This window comes from Phalacrocorax aristotelis, chromosome 6 (genome assembly GCF_949628215.1).
Source record: "Phalacrocorax aristotelis chromosome 6, bGulAri2.1, whole genome shotgun sequence".
NCBI lineage: Eukaryota > Metazoa > Chordata > Aves > Suliformes > Phalacrocoracidae > Phalacrocorax > Phalacrocorax aristotelis.
Window position 1 is genome coordinate 1718552 of NC_134281.1, and position 23875 is coordinate 1742426.

General features: G+C 43.7%; 1 protein-coding gene across 2 annotated transcripts in view; it reads right to left on the reverse strand.

The window, feature by feature from the left end:
- Window positions 1-23875, reverse strand: part of GRM7 (glutamate metabotropic receptor 7) — a 309474-nt gene that overhangs the window by 90845 nt on the left and 194754 nt on the right. For both annotated transcript variants that reach the window (XM_075095593.1, XM_075095592.1), the window contains exons 6-7: window positions 13493-13693; window positions 5547-5686 (exon numbers count right to left, since the gene is read on the reverse strand). In XM_075095593.1, coding sequence (XP_074951694.1) covers window positions 5547-5686; window positions 13493-13693 — 341 coding nt within the window. The remainder of the gene's footprint in view (window positions 1-5546; window positions 5687-13492; window positions 13694-23875) is intronic.

The window sequence follows — 23875 nt, forward strand, 5'->3', positions numbered from 1 at the left end:
GGTGTAATAATGGACAGGACATCTTGTTTTCCCTGCACAGTCGAGGATACACCTTCAGCCATCCTGAAAATGTGCTGCAGTGTCTGATCAGCACCCGAGTGCCCAGCGGCACCTTTAAGAGCCATAACACCGATCTGGAAGAGCGCACTTGACAAGTTGGAGATGCTGATGCAATTAAAACAACATGATGCACCCTATGCGGACACTAATAGGCTAGAAGTACAGCATTAATTAGACAATCAAACTGAAAAAAACACCATTAGCTTGCTCTAGGAAGATACCCCTCTCTAACTGCAAATAAATACGTCTCCTGTTGCCACTTCACTACTCACCAAGACAAGAGTGAAGGTGAAACAGGGCACCACATCCACCAGCATGCTGCAGGTTGTGGAGGGATGGTATGAGATGGACACCACACCTCAGCTGGGTGTTCCACCACATGACAGAGGCGAAAGCATTTCCCCCATGGAAAGTATCCTTCCTGGTAATTAGTCAAGACCCCTAGCCCATCACATGGGATCTCAATACCCCACCAACTCATTTGTTGCTAGATCACAGAAGGCAGCTAGCGTCCGTATGCAAGAGCCCGACAGGTCTCTCCAGCTGGCTCAGAGCTCAGCCTCGGTGGTGCCGACAGATCCAAACCAGGACCAAGCCACCCAACTGAAAGCTGTAAATGAGCTCAGCCTTTTAATGACCCCAAAAGCTTGTCAGTATGAAATAGGAAACAGGAAAACGGGGTAGAAAAGCCAAAGGGTTGGCTTTTTAGTGAAATGCAAGCCTGCCGCTCACTTCAGCAATACAAGAGATTGAACTGGTATGCCTACTTGTCCAAATCCAAGAGCAGTCTACTTACTGGGCACCACTTTTGCGTAAATCACATTTTTAACAAAAATTATTAACAGCAAGACTAGCTTTAGTTTACATTCTCTGTAACTATTGGAAATTTCTAAATTTTGCTATCGTTTCAGAAGAAATTTTGAAAGAAGAGGAACATATGCATGTTCTGTCTGCCCATCCATCTGTCTGTACCAACTTCCTTCCTATAACTTTTAAACTTGCTGGCCAATTTGAAGCACATTTGCTACAAGCAGAGATTTTGGAAGGATGTTTCTGCAGGACTGGTAAAACTCAGTGGATAGTTAGAAGAAAGATCCATCAACCCCGGGCAGCGCTTGCACCCTTTTGGTTCTGTGAGCCAGCCAACCAGCTGGCACAGGTGCAATTCAAAGACAGCCACCATACAGGCTGTTGCTTGCACAACAAATGGTACAGGGGTGTGGGAGGGAGTTCACGTCCTGCAGGGGAACTGTGGAGACAGCTGTGGGATGGATTCACAGGGAACGTGATGGAGAATGCTGCTGGGATAGGGTATGCAGAAGACAAATCCCTGGAAAAATAAGATTGAACAATTTCACAGGGGTTGTTTTCTTTATTTTAGGATTTTGACAGTTCAGGGATGCTTGCAGAGGTTTGGATGTGAAAACATAATAAACGTGGGACCTGTTGAGTTAAGTCTGTGTAGCGAAAGAGAAGCAATATCATGGAATTTCCCATGAGAACCTGCAGTTCCTTTAGGAGTGATCAATTTCTTTCTCCTCCAGGCACATCAGTTCCTCCAGGAGGGATGCATTTTTCTTATTTTTTCAGGCACTTCAAAGCACTGGAAGCCACATTCATAGAAGCCAGGCACGTATCGGAGCTGGTCAGCCAGTTCCTCGCATCCCTACAGTGCCTCCTATCGAGCAACATCAAAGTGCTTTACAGAGACTGACAAATAAAGGCACACATGTCAAAAAGACATCTACTGTTATTGGATCTATGATATATATGGGATAAAACAGAGCCTAGAGAGTTAATTATCTTTCTAATATTCAAAGTGAAACATCAGACAGGCAAGTTCTACCTTGTCTCCTGGCTACTCTGCTTTCATGCTTAACCCACCGTCATCCTCACTATTTCCTATTACTTGAACAGCACAAGTGTTAGAGATCTAGGTATTGCTAAAGTAAAAAAGAAAAAAAAAAACCCAAACAAACAAAAAAATGCGCCCCACAAACCAACCAAAAAAAAAACCACCAAAAAGTTACCCCTTTGAAAAGCAAAACAAGCAAAAACCAGCTGGTACATTGCACACCTTCCTTTCCCCAGAGTAGATTTCCTCCTTTTCGCCACTAGGGCTTTTCGCTTTTGAAACCCATCATTAAAGCTAAATACAGTCAAAATAGTTCTCCTCATAATGATGCAACTGCCTTGTAATACATGAGCGTACCCTCAGCACTAGCACAGTAAAACACGACCCCGGTTTCAGATGCTAATATTACTGCGGCCAACGGTTTTATTGTCTAATTGCATTAGCTGTGTCTTTGCTGTTCAACAGGCTGTGGGGTCATGATGCTGGATTTCAATAGGGATGCAGCTGGCCAAATTTCTGACCCTATAATTCAGGGCGAAGCATTTCAAACTATAAATATTGCATCCTAAATCTGCATGCAGGGGGCTGGAAAGGGGCTGACAGAGCTTGACATAATCCTCATAAAAGAGAGGGAGGCAGGAGGTGCTCTTCCATGACCTCTTATGGGAGGTGGGTGGGCATCTTGTAATCACAACTTCGCTGCAGGGAGAACAAAGCACTGCAACAGTTTTTCGTGGAATACTGGCCAAGCCATTTAAAATTAGACATCTGCTCATTTTATACTTGCGTAGATATCTGTGAAATACAGCCAAAATTGTTACTAAATCATGCACTGGGCACTAGGAAAAGCTGTGCTAGGTTGCTTGACATCAAGCAAGCAAAAGAAAGTTTGGCGATTATACCGTCCTTACATAAAAACTACAATTACGTGCCAGGTTTGCTTCAGTGAAAAGTCATGAAATATATTCTTGGTTATCGACCAAATTCTGACCTCGGATACAGAAATGTAAATCCAGGATGAGTCAACTGCACTCAGAGGAGACACTTCACATATAAACTTGCTGAAGGGTGAGCAGAGGCTGGCTCCTGTGCGTGTAGGGAGCCGACATTTGCCTTTACTGAATGCTTCTGCCAGACATAAAAAAGCAGAGGTGATACAGAGGTGCGGTGGTGCAATCAGGACTGAAAGAAATATACAGTCAGTCTCAGGTATTTTGTAAAACCAGATTTATAAATTCATGACGACAAAAAGAAGAAAAACCTCATATAGCACAGTTTAAGACTTGCAAATGCATCGTTAAAGATCTCTTCTGTCTAATCTGAATGGGAAGGTGACATACATCACCGTCGATTAGACCGACGACAGACTGAACTTCCAGGGAAATACAATGGCAAAATGTTCTTGCTCCTTCTTTGAATGAGGACAATGATAAAGAAGGAAATCTTTACTCACCTCTGATGGTCTTCGGCACTTATTTACCCACCTCCTTTGAGATGTGGAGGGTCCTTACCATTGCGGCCTGCATGGTAGGGCAGAACAACTTTTCTCTTTTGTAACTGAGGAAATTCAGGCACGCAGAACTAAACAAGACTGCCCAAGATGACAAGTTTCTTGGAAAACAAAGCATCTCTTCAGCATTTTCTAAATTAAAATTAGCACTCTCATCAAACATCCTTTCTCTTGTTTCCTCTCTTGCGTTGGTATTAAAGAAATAAGAATTGGGAAAATATAACCTGAAGTGTTAACTCCACAGTAATTACTGAAGACAAACCGTAGCCTTTGGCAGTTTTTCCTGGGATGTATTTAACTGTTAGCTCTTACTTTGGGTGGTTATTTTAGGGTATCCTTGACTTCTCTAAACTCCATCATTTTCTGTATTATTGTAAGAAAATACAAACAGGAACTATCACAGCAACGCTAATCCTGTGTGAGAAAGTAGGACTCGTGAGTAGAAAGGAAGTTACTGAGAGAATCTCAACTACTGATGTAACCCTGTAGCCATGAGGATATGAGGGTGAAGAAAGTGTGCTTTTTATGGAAACATTTAACACAACAACAGGAATATAAATCAAGCTCCATTAATTTAGCTTTAAATTTTAATGAATCAGGATGTGTAGTTTATATAAAGAAGGATTTACTTAATAAAATATTAATATTTTTGCTAAAAGAACTGCAAATTGCAAGTTAATATAGTTTTCCTTAAATAGAACATCAAAAGTTGAAAAACACTGAAATAGGCCATGCAGCAAAGCGAAACGAGCCAAGATTCAAGAAGAGCAAAATATTGTGGTCAGTCTCAAAGACTAGACCATTTGTAATCCCCATTAATGACTTCATTTAACAAGAGACACAAAAACATTAAAAATAAAAAGAGAAAGGCTCCTGTGTTTGGTTACACTCCAAATGACAGTGGTACGCTCTGCCTAGGTAGCCCACGGCTTGCATCCGAGCTAGGGAGCTGCATCGGTGCAATGGTAGCTCAGATCTCCCCGCAATTAACGGGTCTCACCCCCCAAGTGCAGCTAATGTCATGCCGGGTCCACACGCAGAGACCTGAGGCACAAGCCACCGTTGTTGTGACCGCACGCTGCATGGCAGGTATGTCCTGGCCACCTCTCAGCGTGTGTCAGCACCGGACCATGCTTGCACAACTTTCCCTTTCACCCTGCACGCTATTTTCAAAGCAAATCTGGCAGCAGAGGCAAGGAAGGAGGCGTAACACAGCAAGGATGGACGATGCCAGGAGAGGGAGCTGGTATAACCTCATGTGGGAACTTTGACTAGAGAGAAGAAAACGCTTTTGTAGCAACTGGCATTTCACTTCAGGAATACCTTTGATTTTATTCAGGCTCTGTTGCTGAAGAGCCGTCAAACTGAACTGAGACCACTGTCTTTGTGCTTTAATAACGATCTACAAGGAGTCAAATAACTGTAAGGTTAAACCTGTGCTATTTCTCCATGTGTTTGAGGCTCAAGCAACTTGCACAAAGTCAAGCAAGAAGCCTGAACCCAGATCTCCAGAGACCTGTCACAGACCATCCCTGTACGGATGAAGCTGACACAAAAGTCTCCAGCTTTCTCAGCCTCCAGTCATGTTTTTGTTTTCATCTGGGAAACATCAAAGTATCTTGGGGGTCTTTGATCACATGCTCTTACGTGCCTGTTTTTCTTTAGGCGTCATTACAAAAAGGCCACCTCATTCATATGGATATCTTTGCTACGTGCTTAAAAGTAACACCGGAAAAGTGAGTCACTCAAAAAACATTTAGTTTCAGCTTTCCTAAAACTAGAAAAACTGAAGAGCATCTGCAAATGAAAGCCCGTTGGTTTCAAACTAAAATGCATTACTGCTTCGTTTTCCAAGTTGGCAACCAGGCACTTCAGACACTCATAAATAATAAATTTGCATCATCACCTAATGTCTCTATTATTCTGAGGAGCTTTGATACTCAGGGTACAGAGAAAAGGTTGCAGGACAGAGTAAAAGAAGGTAACATGCAAAAAGCCCAAAAGCATTATGTAGCTATGAAGAAATAGTAAAGATCCCTATTGCTTTTTGTAGGATTAAAAAACCCCTCATTTAGTGACTGTGCCTGACAAAAAAGAGCAAGCAAAGAATAATAGACTCACGTTGAGCTGGAGGTCGTCCGTCCACTGGCCGACGAGGCGGTAGCCCGGGGTGCTGGTGTTGGTGGTGTGGTACTGGAAGATGTCATAGCGCCCCGGTGCATCGCCATTTTTGTTGAACATCACTGGAGTGCCAGCACTGCCTGGGGGAAGAAAACAAGACGAAATCCAACCAACCAACCAACAAAACCCAATCTTTACAGTATCTATTTTATTTAGTCACAGCTGAGAGCTTTTGGACTCGCAATGCATTTCAGGAAAGGTTGTCTATCACCCCAGCCATCTAAAACGATGCTTTAGGACACAGTGGCATCATCCTAGACCTCTTCCAGAGATTAATTATCACTGCCCTCACCTACTGACTAAAAATAAAATGAAGCAAAACTACATCAGCCTTACTTCACTCTAGCTTTGCACAAAGCAAGAAATATCAGAAGGCTTTTCTTCCTGCCCTCCAGCCTCCCTCCCATCTCTCTTTCCTCAGGGAGTTCTTTAGTGAAAATCACTCCTGTGAATGGAGCCTCTAAATGATTTTTTTCTCCCAGAAAATGTTCCATCTGCTTCTGAGAGATACTGCTGTCAGAAGTCAGCCCAGGTCTAGTGAATCTTGACTAGCATCCAGAAATAGCTTCCTCCTCCACAATATGTTCTTATTCCTGTAATCAGCATGCAGTTGGGATGGAAAAGAACAGACTAAGCTATAGGAAGACTGTTCCTTGTGTACTCCCTCATTTAGGCTCTATGACACCGACACATGCTCAAAAGTATCTCAGTCAGGAACAGTTCAGGAGCAGGAACCCAAATTAACTTTATTTGCCATGTACTAAGGTGACTAACATCGGTAAAGAAGTGCAGGGCAAGCAACGTGGCAAGGACACCCCTGGCACCCTTCCTTTGCACCTGGTGCTGAGCAAAGCCAGCACTGATAGCTGAGCGATGGGCCAGATGATTCCTGATCCTCAGGCGAGATCTCACCACAACATCTGCATTGTAATTACCATGGCATTCGATGTGAAGCCTTTCTTAGATGAGAATTCAAACCAGCACTGCATTTCCTCAGATCTCTAGGTGAAAACTTCAAGGGTGACATTTATTTCAAGACATATTAAAATAGGTTTCAGTAGGGAAGAGTAATATTGTGTCAAGATTGAAGATTATGACAATACTCCAGCATATCTATATTCAAAGCTTCCTCTTCCTGCATAACTTTTTTTTCCCTAAAGCAATGAAAAAAAATCTCTCCTGTTGTAGCATTGAACTTTAAGATTATGGTTTTCTTCACAATTCCCATTCTTCATTGAATTCCAGTGAGTGAAAAAAGATATGAAGGAGTGAATTAGCATAGTTTCCATTCTAACCCTAGTAAATTGTTTCCTGTCTATCCTACAGTCCTCTGAGATCAGATACAGATTCAGTTCAAAGGCTGGTACAGAAAATCTTCCACTGAAATCTCCCTTCACTGGTTGCTTATGAGCATTAGGCAGATATTTATAGCATCATAGAATTGCTTAGGTTGGAAAGACCTTTAAGATCATTGACTCCAACCGTCAACCCAACACTGCCAGGTTCATCACTAAACCATGTCCCTCAGCACCACATCTACAGGTCTTTTAAATACCCCCAGGGATTTACACATTACCACCTGTCTGGGCAGCCTGTTCCAGTGCCTGACAACCATTTTGCTGAAGAAATTTTTCCTAATATCCAACCTAAACCTCCCCTGACGCAGCTTGAGGCCGGTTCCTCTCGTCCTGTCACTGGTGACTTGGGAGCAGAGACCAGCCCCCCCCTCACTCCAGCCCCTCTCAGGCAGCTGCAGAGAGCGAGAAGGGCTCCCCTCAGCCCCCTCTTCTCCAGGCTAAACCCCCCCAGCCCCCTCAGTCGCCCCCCAGCACACTTGTGCTCCAGACCCTGCCCCAGCCCCGCTGCCCTTCTCTGGACACGCTCCAGCCCCTCCAGGGCCTTCTTGTCCCGAGGGGCCCAAACCTGAGCCCAGCATTCGAGGTGGGGCCTCCCCAGGGCCGAGCACAGGGGCCCCATCCCTGCCCGGCTCCTGCTGGCCACACCAGAGCTGACACAAGCCCGGGGGCTGGTGGCCTCCTTGGCCACCTGGGCACTGCTGGCTCATGCCCAGCCGGCTGTCAGCCAGCACCCCCAGGGCCTTCTCCGCCGGGCACTTCCCAGCCCCTCTGCCCCAGGCCTGGAGCGTTGCCTGGGGTTGGTGTGACCCAAGGGCAGGACCCGGCACTGGGCCTTGTTAAACCTCACACAACTGGCCTCGGCCCATGGATCCAGCCTGTGCAGGCCCCTCTGCAGAGCCTCCCTGCCCTCCAGCAGATCGACACTCCTGCCCAGCTCGGTGTCATCTGCAGACTCACTGAGGGTGCACTCGATCCTTTCATCCAGATTGTTGGTAAAGATATTAAACAGAGCTGGCCCCAACGCTGAGCCCTGGGGAACACCACTTGTGACCGGCTGTGAACTGGATTTAGCTCCATTCACCACAACTCTCTGGGCTCGGCCACCAGCCAGATTTTTCCCCAGCGAAGAGTACGCCCATCCAAGCCATGAGCAGCCAGTTTCTCTAGGAGAATGCTGTGGGAAACAGTGTCAAAGGCTTTACTAAAGTCTAGGCAGGCAACATCCACAGGCTTTCCCTCATCCACTGGGTGGGTCACCTGGTCACAGGAGATCGGGTGGATCAGGCAGGACCTGCCCTTCATAAATCCATGCTGGCTGGGCCCGATCCCCTTGTTGTCCTGTATGTGCCACCTGATAGCAGTCAAGATGAACCACTCCATAATCTTCCCAGGCACTAAGGTTAGGCTGACAGGCCTGTAGTTCCCTGCAACTGGAAGGATAGAGGAGAACATGACTTGTGCTCTTGATCCCTTAACTGGTCATCCCAAGGCCCTGAAGTCTCTCTTGATTGCCCTCGGACTTCTTGTTGCAGCTTCATCACTGCCTACCTCAAAAATCAATAATGGATAATAATCCGAGGGCTGTACCAGGGCAGGAAGTTTTCTCTTTGCATCTTTAACCAGGGCCCCAGGGAGGCAGCAGACCTCCCTCAGAAGTGTTCTGCATATTGGGCCTTCTGTTCCCTTCGGAAAAGAGTCTCCTACCACAATAACCCGTCTTTTTTTCTTTATGGAAGCATAAAGAAAATAAAGAAATATTTAATTGTCGCTATAGATTAATATAGCCAGAATAGCTTTACAGTGAAAACACTTAAAGTGACTAAGAAGAAATGGCTGTAATTCCTAGGCTTCTTCAGAAAGTCAGCACAAATGGGATTTAGCTAATCACAACTCTATAAAAGGTTATATATTATTAGTTAAGCTTGGTTTCGTCAGAGCTGACAAAAAAATGCAATCGAAAAGTTAGGAGCTCAAGTGAGGCTCCCAAACTGCAACTCAGACCTCTGCAATTCCCCACATCCTGACAAAACCCCAGCATGAACACAAAGAAGTGTCCACGTCTGCATGTCATGAGGCAGACTGAGAGCAGGCGCCATCATCACAGCCATGACAAAGTCAACAGTGCCAAGGCAAAATCTGCTCCCTTGAAGTCTTCTGCAGGCTGAGGAGAAGCAACCAAGAGCATGTCTATGGCCACCTTCATGGACCATTGGGAACGTTGCCCAGAACCCTCCTGGCTAAGCCATGGCCACCCCACCACGGTGCATGGGGCAAAGCCAAGCCTCTCCATCCCCCAGCCGGGCACCCAGCGCAAGTTTGTGGCAGACGGTGCAAGCAGGACCCCCATTCCCTGCCTGAGCATTGGGCAGTGGACAAAAGGGTCAATAAGCAGAAGGCCTACATGAAGGATAGGTGCTGTTATGGACCTAAAGGTCCTAAAGTGAGAATGTGTCAGGAACCATCACTCAAAAATGTGCCGTTTCTGTGTTTTACAGGAGGAAGAAAACTTTTTGTAGGTTACTGCTAATTGTTGCTTTGCGTAGCTGCATACAGACAGCATTTAAACACTGACATTTAAAATAATCCTTAAGATAAGTGGATGGACTTGGTTGCTATAGGGCTGGAGACTCCACAGCAACACTGGGCGATACAGCATTGTCTGCTGGGTCACCTCCAGAGGCCCCTAAAGGGACATCGACCTTGTGCATGGATATGGGTACTTGGTGGTCAGTAGTAACTGCCTGTTGCTATTTTCAGGTACTTAGCCTGTTATGTGTTAAAATTATATAGAAAAAAAAAAAGCTGTGAAAAGTCTGGGACCTGCAGGGAAGATGAATATCTATAGAAACATAAAGAACTGATGAAGTCAGGTCGTAAGTCAAGCAGAGTCGTCCCGTTTCCTGACTTTGAAACTGGAGTAATTGGACTCCTGGCCAAGGATCTGCTTAGTAAGTGCAAGCTTTCTTTAACCTTCATATGGGCTCTGGCGCATGCTTTGGTGCTCTTTTGGTACCACCTGTCTGTAGGGACCTGTCCTGTTTTAAATTGCTACAGCATTTCAGTCTCTGCTTCCGACTGAAGTTCCTTTTTGCACTTATGAAAATAATAAGTAGTAATATGTCAAAACTTCATTACAGAAAGGAAACACTATTTTCAAAAATGATCCCTATTGTTATTTGACTTCTTGATCTTCTCATTAAAACATACAGTTGTTTTGTTGTTTTTTGGATAATTTAGGATTTATATTCCTTCTATTAAGATTTACGAGAATTTTGCTCAGCCCCAGCAGGCACTTCAGAAACTGAGTGTTAGCCTCAAGATTGCAGCTTCTTGCTCATTCAGAGGCTATGACAATTTAATTCATCCTCCGTTCCCAGCAAATAGGCTGCCTTCTCACTACACAGATGCAGAGTACATGACACCCTCTCACCTGCAGGATGCATTAAAAAAAGAGACATGATCTGAGTTTGTAGGACTTCGATCTCTTAATCACCACAAGATGAGAAATGAATTAATAGAAGGACAGGGTGCCAGACAGGTGTAACTAGCTAAAGGTGTTTATTATTCAGTTCACGTTGCTGCAGTTTGAGGACCTGAAGGTTTCGTAGGAACAGAGTCTTTAGCTTTTTCACTGGCAAAAATACAACTGCTTTGCACTTCGAGATTTTCAGAATCTCACTGCAAGAACACTTGGGGTTTTAAGTTTTCCATATTTTGGGCCTTTGTGTTCTCGAGGTAGTGTGATGATATCAAAATTCATACTGAGCTCCGAGTACAAATCCATTCTCTCTTCATTCAGGCAGAAGAGCTCAAGCAACGCTTTAACGTCATTACCTTTGCAAGGAAGAAAAGACTCCAAGAGCAGGTACAGACAGGATGATTTCAACTGCACGGTGACAAGGAGATCTATTACATGCAAAGAGGATCTCAAGCTCATGGGCTCAGGATGCTTGAAAATGGGCTACTTTTTTTCTCTCTGGCACGCAGTTTGGACAAAGCCCTCCCACTGCTCTACTTTCTGGTTTTCCTACAAATTTAGGTAGAAGACCGGGAGAACAGGATTTTGAGCAGACTAAAAATTGCTTCCCAAGTCCTACCCTTCATGGGATGGAGTTGCACGGCTGCACTGGTGACTCAGGGAAGGGCACGTTACGATCAAGGCTAAAACCAAGAGCGCTGACACAAGCCCAGCAGTGCTCTCCCCTGCCCCTGCCCTCCCAGCCATGACAGGATGGCCAAGGAACATGTAGCCACCAGCACCCGTGTCCCAGGGGCTCCGGGGCTTTATTGGCAGGAATATGCACCCAAACCAGCCTCTCTCATTGCTTCTTCCACTCCCTCATCCCTCTGTGTTTTTCAAGGCTGGCCTCACCTGTTTGGTGAGTTATATGATGGTGGTTTATACTGCTGCCGCTTGGAAGACTGAACCAATCCGCAGCAATTCTGGGAATTTACTTTTATATAACACCGAGAAGAAACTGGCTTCAGAGCATCTTTCTATAGCAAGGGGAACCAGCCCCAGGAGGGCTGCAGCTGAACACAGAGCCTGGGCATACAAACAGACGTGCAGTTATGCACTATGAATATTACAAGAAAAAGCTAGACTCTGCCCCGGGATAATGAGCCTTAAAAAGGAATTAAGTTATTTTCCCATGGAAAATGCTGGCACCCAGGTAGACAAGAGAAATTATAAAGGTTTAAAGCTTTTGTCACCATTCTCCTTCCCATGCTAAAAAGCAAACCACTACTTCAGGCCCTGTGCTGGACATGAGTTCCATGTATATAAGCAAAGAAAAACACCACATGGAGTGTAGATCTAGCACAAACAGAGGAAAAATTAAAGTCATATTTTAAAAGCCTGGCCAAGGAAACACAAATAAGGAAATTGAAGTTGGTGCAAACCAATTCTTGGAGATGGACAGCAGGCAACATTAGCTGGACACCCAGTTTTTCATAAATTATTTCTCAGCTCTATTAAAATGATTATATGACCATTCACTATCTTTATATGCAAGAACTGCCAGAAGGTGACCATGTATGAGCTGCTCTAGTACTAAAATGGCCCAAGTGCAATACCGTACACGAATGCCGTGCTACTACTGCAGCAGCTTTGTCCTTTACAATTAACCTTCCAAAATGAGGAAAGTAGAACTCTCCAGACCTCCTCAGATCAGTCACCTCCAAATTTGCTCCTGGCTGTAGTTAACACCACTTACTTCAAGGAAAGAAATTAAAACCTCCTCATATTCACCTTGTCGTTTATAAGATGATTTATACAGAAAAGAAAAATATCCTTGGTACCAATGTCCAAGCTTGACCATGAAATACCATCTGTGTTCCTACCTTTAAATCTCTCAGGGCCTATTGGCTATGTGTGGGCTTTGTTAAGTTTATTAATAGAGTGTTTTTTAGTAGATCACAGCAGGGAACACCTCGCTGGGCTGCCCAACGAGAACCTGAAGCTTATGCAAACCCCTCCTCGGAGGCAGCAACAGCCCTGGCTGCCTCACACATTTCAAAAGGGTATTTTTTCAGTACTTGCCTAAATCTGTTATAAATACGGATCTGGAGGTCTAACTTTTGGATCCTGGTTAAATCTTAGGTCTCTCTCTTATACACAGCTAGGGCAAGAGCAGCAAGACCTCCCGGTAAGTGCTTTAGCAAGGTTTATGAAGGGGAAATAACATTAGGTGGCTGTAATGCTACCTGCTGCGAGCGATCTGCTCTGGTGCCTCCGGGCTGCTTCCAGGAGAATGTTTGTTAATGAAACTAATAAAATTAGAGTAAAACATATAAAGGTAAGGAACTTTTGCTGATATTCATACACTGCAACGAAGACAATAATACACGAAAGCTCATTGTACTGTATGAAACAGAGGGCTGATATTACAACCCTCGCTGCCATGCTTGGGAAGCATAGGTGGATAGATGATAAGCAAAGAGAAAATTCTCCCATCCACATTCTCAGGATGTTCTGTCGCCCCTGAAGTCTCATTAGAAGAAGAACGAAGGTTGCAGTAACTACTCTGCCTAAACCACTTAGTTCTGGTTCTGCAAGCGGACCTGGCCCTTTAGCTGTCCTCGCCCTTCTCCTGAGCATGCAGCTAAGCTGGGTTCAGGGTACCAGAGTTTCATCCAGTTAGTTTTCGCCAAGTACAGGAAACAATAAAGAGGAAAAATGATGCGTTAAGCTAACAAACTTCTGGGGTTTCAACAGTCACATTCAGTCAGAGACAAGCTCAGGCTTTTACCCAGCTATTCCTCCCATAGGAAATCAGTCTTCTGGAAGATACCCTAAAACAGCAGCAGTGATTTCTGTCTTCGGACAGCAGTAGCCTATTTGCCTTAGCTAAAACATGATGTTTTCAAATAGTTACTAAATAAACATGGTCTTCTGCCACAAATTCTAGTGAAATAATAAAAAATATCTTGATCTGCATTGAATTAAAAAAAAAAAAAAGGAAGCAAAATCAAGCGGGAAGAAGCCACAGGGGTTAATACGCTACGGAAGAAGCAGTCTCAGCTCACCGTTGAAGTTAACGCTGCGTATGTACTTGAGCAGCTTTTTGCCTCCTGCGTGCTCCATCTCAGGACAGACCCCCGGGTAGTCGGCACAGAGGTCCTTGTTCATGTGGTGGAGCGCGTGCGCCATGGCGTACACAGCGTCGATCACAAACTGGACCTTCCCCTCCTGCTCATAGTGGGAGTCTTTGCCAATTCTCTCCTGTCCTGCACATCAAAAACACACGCACACACAGAGGGACAGTAAGGAACAGTATTTTCCTGGTATCAAATACAAACGAAACCTCCTGGAGCTCATTTAAAGATCTGTATGTTTTAGTCAATGCAATAAACGACAAACCAAACCTCCTTTCTTGGTATTAGAATCACCAACACATATTCTTGCAAGTTATTCTGCCATAATCCAGAGAAACAAATCATACCATAATCACAAACTTGATTATAAATCTAACCTACTGGGACCATCTTAGAGCAAGAAAACACCAGACCCCTTATGCTCCCAAAGTACGTCTTTGGAAGAAGAAAGCATTTAAAATAAAGTACAGCTGGTATTTTAAAGCCTGATGGTTTGTTCTGTTGCAAATCCCAGTCTCTAATTGAAAGCCAGAGCCAGATTGAGGGAAGAAAGGATCACTTGAGACGCAACCGAAGGGGCGCTCCAGAGAACCGAGCGAACATGCCTGTTACTAACGCCACCTCGGGAAGCTCAGTATGTCTGCATTAACTATGCACCCCCCTTCTCGCCAACCTGTAGAGACTGAAACATCCCTCAGAATCCACTGATTGCCCTTAAAATATTTTAGCAGGCAAGAACTTAAGGAGATCAAACACTTAATGTCATCCCAACTGCGACGGGGGGAAAGCAGTGCTTTGAAAGGCATTCCTTCATCACCGCAGCGCCCAGCGTGTCAGAAACTACAGACCCTCTGCCTCGGAGATCCTCTCATCTGACAGGCCAAGTCATAAAAAGCTTGAGAGAAGGGAGGCACTTTGCAGATGGAAAACTGGAGCACAGAAATGAAACCGCAGAGCCAAGAGAACTCAATAGCGGTGATAGGGAAGGTGAATGTAAATATTTTATGTGGCAGGTTCGTGCCTTAACCGTTCTGCCTCTCAGACCTGAAATGAACAGGTGACCTGGTAACGTGACTGTAAAACCAAGCAATAAGGCGGCCTTCTTGCTTTTATGGTTGCGTGAACTGATAACTGGGTGCCTCTGCAATTAAGCCGCAAACCAAACCGAATTTACGTGCCTTAAAGCAAGGCACAACAGGTTAAGAATCAGGAATTTGGATTTTCTTTTTTCCCCCCTGAAAGTGTCCACTAATTTCTTGTTTTACCTTGGCCAGGTAACACCTGCCTGATTCAATCTGTCCAGCTGCAAAATGTGTGATTATACTTACCTATCTCACCGGGGTTTCATGAAACGTAATTACTGCCTGTGAAGTGTTCTGAGCTTCATCGATGAAAGCAGCAGAAACGCAATCTATTGTTTTCCAAGAGCAGCAACACCACATCCCACTCGTGCCGCCTGCAGCACCACACTTCTTTCTAACCTCATGTTGGTCTTGATCACAGTCCTGCAGTACCTGCAGGTCTGGGTACTGCCAGGAGCTACAAGAAACCAGCCCTCAGAGTCATCTCTTGCAAATATGTTAGAGACCTTCCATCAAAGGAAATGTTCAGTTGAAAGATACAAGTGGGGAAAATTCCTTTGTTAACATCCTTAATTAGAAATAGGGATGAGTGAATTTAAATTAGCTGGTTGATACCACTAAGGAAAGGAAATCGAGCTAATGACTGTGAGAACTAATTTTTAACAGAAGCAAGGAGTCCGTTTGCCTGTTGCTGCTCAGCTAACATGTTTGCATCCCTCCCTCCTGCGCTAATGAACAGCAGCTTTACCGGCACCAGACCCTGCTGCCCAGAGCCAGCCCGAGCCTCCTCCCTCCGCAGCAGCACCAGCCTTGCAGAAAGCCATTGTCAGGGAGCAGCCCAGGTCTTCTCCTACCTGACTTCCCCTGGAGCACTATCAGGCTGAATCATTTGCTAGCCAGCCTATGAGCAAGGTTTTTCAAGATTGGTTTGGGTTTTTTTTTTTTGGCTCATAAAAGAGAGGTACCGCGGAGCTGCAGTCCCCTCCTGCAAGTCACGCTCAGGAAAGAGATCCAGACAGTTTGCAATAAATTCTGCTCGTACATCTCACTCCTTCTCCTACTCTCGAAGTGGCTTCATCTAGAAAGTTTACACGGTTCTGGTGCTGGCAGCTCTTTTGATAAATACATATACATCACACTCTCTCTTTCAATAAATGTATATATTACATAAAAATATTTCAATATTAAAGGTAAGTTCAAAGTATAATTATTAAACATATTATAATGAATATATTTATATAAATATATGTAAAATATATACACACTTCTGTATACATAAACAGTGTGTATATATACACACAGAGTATGTAACCCAACAATATGGCTCCCAATCCAACAGTGACGATGTAGTTAACACCCAATGATGTCAATTAACTCGTTACAAGTCAACAAGGTCTAGCAAAAATCCCACTTTTTATCATTACTGCACTATAACAGCTTATTTTCTATATTTGATCAATCACAGAATCATAAAATCATTAAGGTTGGAAAAGACCTCTCAGATCATCAAGTCCAACCGCCAAACACCACAGGCCTCCTACACCATGTCCTGAAATGCCACATCTACACTTTTTTTGAGCCGCCCCCACCCCCCAGGGACGGTGGCTCCCCCACCTCTCTGGGCAGCCTGTGCCAAAGTCTGACCACTCTTGCAGCAAAGAAATTTTCCCTAATATCCAACCTAAACCTCCCTGGGTGCAGTCTGAGGCCATTTCCTCTCGTCTTATCACTTGTTACTTGGGAGAAGAGACCGACTGAAAGGTTAGACACCCAGAAGAGGACCTGACCTACATGACCAAGTACCCATCAGTCCCAAACAATCCTTTTTCTTCTTTGAGCGGAGCGGTGGTGAACCAGAATTACGAATCAGCACAGAGAGATCACCATCTTCTTACAGAAATTCTACAAGCACAAAGAATGTCTCGATACAACCACAAGTGATTTGCTTGAATATAAGAAAAGACATAATCTCCCTATAGGAGCATATTGAATTATCTACACTTTTCCCTGTTTTTTGTTCCTCTCCCTAATTACCAAGCTGCACCATTGATGTCTGATCCACTCAGCCCATGAATTATGTTTGAGATACCCTCTATGAAAGCCCCTCAATTTTAACTCTCAGCTAGACTGGAAACATTGAAATTCTGCAAATAACTCCGCAGGGTAAGAGAGCTTCCAGACTGTGAAGATCCACATACTGTCCTTTTCATTATTTCATTCCCCTCTCATTGATTACAGAACTTATTACATTTCTAGGCCTTGACAAGGAAAATGCTTTTAAGTGGTTTCAGCTCAGCCTCATAACCAAATTAGCAATGCAATACAAATGCATGCCAAGGGAAGGGAATCTGGGATTGAAATGCTGCACACAAACACTACTGATTAGGCATATTACGTTCCAGAAGCACGGTTCCAAATGCACAGCAGAAAGAAAGTGAAGTGAAGCAGAAAGCAGTGAAGTTATCTGTTAAAGGAACCTGAGCAAGACCTACTTAAAAAACCAAGAGCCATGTTAACAGTGTCCAAGTATGAAAATAATAGAGAGTTGAAAAACCTAATATAATTTCCAGTGACAAGAATGTTTTCCCCTACTCAAAATAGCCATTTAGTTGATTATTAAATATCGTGAATTTGTGTAAAGTCCAGATATGGAGTCAAATGTAACTACCCGCCCAGAAAACATGCATGAATTTATACAATTAGAACAAGAGTGTGCAAATCCTTCATATAACAGAGCTTGGGCTACCTTTTAAAAAGGCTATTGCAATTAGACCTTTAGCCCAAATTTGAACTAGCAAAGAACCCTCAAAGCAATTACCATATTTTACTTATGTCAAATTGTCTTCAGACTTCGATGCTAAAAATAAAAATGAGAAAATATCCAAACTAATGGGCCTAACTGAACAGAGTGTTCCCTCTAGTTTACATCAAACTATCATCATAACAACCCAGTGAGCAGCAAATCAGGCCCAAAGTCCTTTTGCAGACAGGGGCAAAACTAATCGATTTTATTTCCAACTTCACCATTAGTGTGGCAAATATTTTTGCCCTCTTAGATTTAGCTGAAGAAGCCAAGCAGAAAGCTTTACCGCGTGCTTCAGGAATAGCTCCTGTATATATGGGTGTATACAAATTCAATTATTAATTATTCCTGGAAGAGAAGGAAGCCCACAGGAGTCATTATCTTCCTCCAGATAAAAGCAGCAATACCGGTGCTGCCTGCGCCTCCTGGCAAAGGAGAAGTCTTGAACCCCCAGCCCAGCCACGTCAGGACATCGTGGGGGTCTCAGGGGAGTGAAGCCTGGCGCAAGAGAAAGAACCAGCAGGTGAACTCAGGTGCTGGGTGCAGCAAGAAACCGTGCAACCCTCTGTGCTGTCAGGAGACACCAGAGAGCACAGAAGGTAAACATAAGCCCCATTTGCACCGCGATGTGCCAATCTTCTGTCCTTCTTACATGCCCCTCTTCTTTAGAGGTTGTTTCTTTCTTTTTTTTTTTTAACTTGGTGATCTTCAGGAGCCATGCAATAACATTATTTCCTTCAGCAATAAAGTAGCTGATGCTCGAGACATGCACACAAAATGATTTCTAGAGAACGCACTTTTGTACCATGGATTTGAAATGGAGTACCTTGGGATGTCAGGAGAAGGATGAAACACAAAAGCAATTTATTGACATGAGCATTTTTTGCTTCCAAAAGATCTATTTGAAGGTGATGACAAATAATTTAACCTCACTTCCTACTAGAGTCTCAAGTGCTCATCATCATGATTCCTCAGAGACTGAGCAGCTAGGTCTCTTGCTTCAGGCGAATCTTCACAAGAGGAAAATACTGCAACAAAGAGAGGGAAAAAAATAAAGCCCCAAACCCAGAGCAGCGAGAATACAGAGAGAGAAAGAAGCCCTCTTGTACAATCTCCTTCAGATGGCAGAGGAATCCAGTGCAAGTTTAAGAACTCCTGGACAGACTTTTTGCATCTCCTTAAAGGTGATGCTTAATACCTCCTTGTATGGAAAAGGAGCTGACATCATCGTTTTTCACGTTACATTTTCTCAGCGTCTCTCCTTTGGTTGTTTTTTCTGGACTCATCGTTGATCATCACATAATGTAGGGGATATGTCATGATGTATAACTAGTGTTGCGAGGATAATTTCTATGGCATAGAATTCAGACAGATATCAAAATCCCACTTCATTGGTGCTTACATTAGATGAATTCAGACATTGGTTCAGTCTCTGAAGGATTAAACACATTTTCAAAGGAACTTACATAATAGTACTGCTGAGAACCCGGTGATAGTCATCATTAACAAGAGATTTAATTTAAAGATTGCAGAATGCTCACAGTATCAAACAAGCAGCTATTATTTGCACAAGTTAGAATTCAGCAGCTGGTTAAGCGCTGACAGAAAAATATATACTCTTCATCCATCTCCGGCATATTTAGCATCATTAGAAACCTGATGCCTGTGAGCAAAGAGACATCCATGATACAACAGCTACAATTATTAGTCTATAACTGTGTAAGTGCCCATACATGCTATTTCCTAACACCACCAAAGCTTCCTCCAGCTACACACAGTGCAGAGAGCTCAGCCTGTGCAGCTGCAACGGCTGTACTCACGGCACTCCAGAAACGTGCACAATAGCACAAAACAAACAGATCCATCTTTAATAGACACGCACATACGTCCAGGGCTCTCCAGCATAAGATCAGAGCTCTTACTCCTCGGATAGTCGCTCATGGTATAGACACTAGTGTACACACAGGGGGTGCAAAGTCTGAAGGCTTCTCCAAATAAGCTCTTTACTTGAAAGTAGCTGAGTACTAAGAGCTTGAGGGAAAACTAACAATAAGCTAGAGTAAATATTGTAATTCAAACAAGAGGAGTATGACAATCAGGCCTCTCTGCAATATAATCCATGTATTGTCATTTTACAAAGAAATACAAGATCCAGTAATACAGCTATGTAGTTACTGCCAGCCATCCAGCCCATCCTAATTCAGAAGATCTCATTAGAGACAAAGGCCTTTATCTCAAGACCATCAATCCAATCCCCATGGATTTTCTTGGGGAAAGCAGATGAACTTTCAAGTGTCTACTGCTAACAAAAGAAGAACGTCCTGTGCCAGGATAAAATTTCAGCCTAGACATCATCTCCTCCCCGCTACGGCGAGCCGGCAGAGCCAGGGCAGCGGCACAGCCTAGGAGGGGCAGAGCACCCGCCTCCCTAATGCTGGTGCATGCCACGGCTGCCTTATTTCTGATGGCTAGAGAAACCTCTCCCCGCTCTTCTCTGCAACCTTCAGCATCAGCACAGCTCTGCAGCCTCCTGCAACTCCGATGAAGAGAGATAACATCATACTGCACAACAGATTTGGTCTGGAAATCAGACCAATTGTTCTATGCCAGTAACAAGCAGGGAAGCCTTTTTCAACTAGAAATGCTTTTTATTCTGACATTGGTATACACTCAACCAACAGTCAGATACCTGCAACAGTCAATATACAGAGACAGAGATACAGCTGTACTGAGAGACTCTGATACCACCACCAAAACCCACAGAAAGCAGATGCAGTCAGCTTTAACTACACCTAATCAGCTAATATTCTCTAGTCAAACCTTGGAAACCAGGCTTTTACAATGCCTCACAACGTATTCCTCATCGAGGAGAGCAAAACAAATTCCTGTGCTGTAACTGGTCCTCACTCGTAATTATTAAAGTAAACACAAAAAGGAGCATAGAGCAGCAGAAAGTCCTGCCGAAAACTCGCTATTCCAATACCAGAAACAACAATTTTACGTAGTAAAGATCATAATAATAATTCAGCAGTTTACAGAGAGCCTTGATGCACTGAGCTTTGGGATGCTACACCCACTTCCATCTGTCAGACAACATTTTTTTTCCTCAATTACACTGATTCAACCCTCCGTAACAGTTTATGGTTTCAGGTGTGTACATGTATTTAAGGGAATAGATTTGAGATTAGAAAACTGACATGATTTTCTTACTTGAGATGTTTTCTGCACATTAAACATTCCTATTAACACATAATTAACAGGTCTTATTTATATTCCAATGTTAAAGTACTACAATCAGGACCAGGCTAGCCCACACTGATATAAACGACAGACACTTTACAGCTTTATATCAGAATCACAGAATCATTAAGGTTGGAAAAGACCTCTAAGATCATCAAGTCCAACCCCCAACCCAACACCCCCAGGCCTCCTAAACATGTCCCCAGGTGCCACGCCTACACGTCTTTTGAGCCCCCCCCAGGGACGGTGACTCCCCCACCTCTCTGGGCAGCCCGTGCCAGGCTAACATGCAAATGAAGAAAGCTTCCTGTAGCAACAACTGCCAGTGAAGCCAGGGATCAAGCAAATGTATAGAAGCAGCAAATGTATAGCAGACTAGAAGGCCTAAACTGGAGCTATCTTTATGTTTGAGCAGACTTGGGTAAAAATGCAGTTTGCAGATAGAGGAATATGTATGTAAATAGCAAGAAGACAGTCACGGGGCTTTGTTGGCCAACCACGCTGGCAATCTAGAAATATAAGCAATTCCAAGAAATGCATTTCTGAAAGATAACAGAGTTTAGAAATCCATACAACTGTTTTACCTTAAGAATAAACTCTTCAAGGTTGGTTTAATGTTGGTTGAACCAAGCATTCCAGGGTTCGTTTAGGAATTTCAGGTGTGTATATATATATTTTGAAGTACTACAGCGCTAAATGAGATTAACTTTTTGAAATGAAAGCTTAGAGCTCATTAAGCTACAATGCATACTTGCACAATTTGGTATTATTTGGAAAAGAATTTGTTTAGAAAGAGTTGCATGTAGCCAGTCAACTTGCAAGCCAGTGCGTAACGTGGTTCGCTTGCTCCTAAACTGTGCACATCACATTTTTCTGAAAAGAAAGTCAACTTTTCTTTCTTATGGGTGTTAACATTGATATGCTTAAGCAGCCTGAAGCTCGTTGAAGTATTTACAAAATAAGATGTAATACACTCTAGCAAGAGAGCAGAGAACTGAAATCCTGGGTTTCAAATTGAAGTCAAACATTGGCTGACCATGCATCCTCACGTAAATCTTAGTCTCTCTGAGCTATGGCTACAGCTGTAATGGCCCAGAGGAGTTAGATGAGTCACCCAAAGATGAGCTGGACTTGGCAAAAAGCAGTTTATTGGGGAGCATATTGTTTAATTCATGAGATGCATCTTGGATTTCTTCCCTCCCCCCCAAACATTGCAATTTGAGAGGGAGCGTGTAACCTAAGTCACAGACAACTTCAAGGACAATCACCATCAGAAAGAAAAGAAAAAGCAGAAGCTGTCAATGGAAACGTTACAAAAATACCAATCAGCCACTTGCTAGCAAGGAAACAGTATGTAGGTGTCTGAGAAAGAAGGGAGGAAGAGGCAGGTCACACTAGCAAAGCAGGAAAACGACTACCTAGACCACTTACGTACCTGCATCAGAGCACAGGATGTAATTGAGAAGATAAATTTCCCATCCTGGTCTGCCCTTTAACCTTATTCGTAGCTTGCAGGGCAAGCAAAAGAAGATAAATCTCAGTCTTTACCTTTTCTGCAGTGAAATATCGTATACCTTCACACACATGCATTAACACACATTTTATACCTCAGAGCCCGGAGGTGAAAATGCACAGAGCAATCTCTGTAACAAGAGCGAACCAAAAGCTTTTTTGGTCCTCCCTCTGTCATCAATCACACCCCACAAAATCCACCCTGAGTTACAGGCACGTCAATCCTGCTGTGTCCGGTGGCAGCTGAGAAAGGGTATCCGAGCTGGGTACTTGACATAAAGCGAATTATGTTGCAATTTGCATACAGGATTCATGACAGCCAGCCTTATGTTAAGTATTTCTGGATGTCAGCACCTTGACTAAACACCGCTTAGGACTAGGCTACAGTTTAGAACTACTGCCTAGGAAGGACTTCTTATAGATGATGAGAGTGGGCATTAACAAAAGGACTTGGTTGGGTAGAAAGATCTAATATCATTGTCCAAGATTTGGAAAAAAAATTAAAAAACAACCAGAAAAACATGCCCTTTTTTTTTTTCCCAAACTTGTCTGTACAAAAAAAAACCCAAAACAGTAAGAAGGACAGCAACAAAGCCTGGGTTTCCACCTCCACAGCCTTAGGTGCTCAACCACAGAGCTTACACATCAGTCAACTTGTCTTTGCATTATGCACAGAGGTATTAAAGTTTCCCCACCTTTATGAAGCACAGCTGCAGAAAAAAATCATCCTGATGCACAGAAAATGGAGCGATAACTAATGGAGCTGACTGCACCGCTCAGCCCCGGCGTAGCTTCGGAAAGGCGTTTCGAGGTCCGCTCACACTGAGCACGCCACACCAAGAGAGAAGCTTTTTCAAGCTGCAGATTCTTGGACAAAATCAAAAATACATCGTGGATGGCTTGGACCCTCCTAAACCTGCTCTTTCGGAGGAATTCTCGATATTTGCTGCAGGACCCAGATGCAGCGATACCCGCAAGCCTTACCACGAACGGGAAGCGGGTGCTGAGGAGAGCCGGGAGCAGCGGGCAGCTCTCTGGTGGAGCCCCGGTTCCACCCGTGCATCGTTTGTATAAACCTGCCATCGTGAACCTCGAGCAGCGCTGGAGAGGGAGCACCGCCTGCGCTCCCTGCCCTCAACACCGTCAGTGAGAATCAGTCTAAATTTAGCCCCTCTTCCTGACATGATTTATATGGCGCTGTGAGCAGTTCAGGTCTTCTGACGCCCTCAAGTCCAATAGATATTCATCCTAATGAATACCACAAAGCTGTTCTCATAAAAAGTGAATCATGCACACCATGGCTGCTGGCATTTGTTTAAAAAAATGCTTTAGATATTGGCCACCTGCCATTAAGTTGCTTGAAACATCTCAGACAATTTATTTTTTCCTGAGATGAGGAATTTTGATAGCATTTTGAAAATTATTTTTCGTTCCATAGTAAATTGCACTTTGCTAATCCATTAATGCACTATATCACTTGTTGTAGTCAAATTATAAATACAATTCTGATATCCTTAGGCTCTGCTATTTGCTACATCTTTTGTTCATTAGTTTTCTTTCCCTAGCATATGGCTTCATAGCACAAGCCATCTTGATTGCTGGTGAAAAAAAGAGACAGGCTATTGCTATTAGCTTCCTTATCTATAAAAAAAAAAACCCAAAAAACCAAAAAAAAAA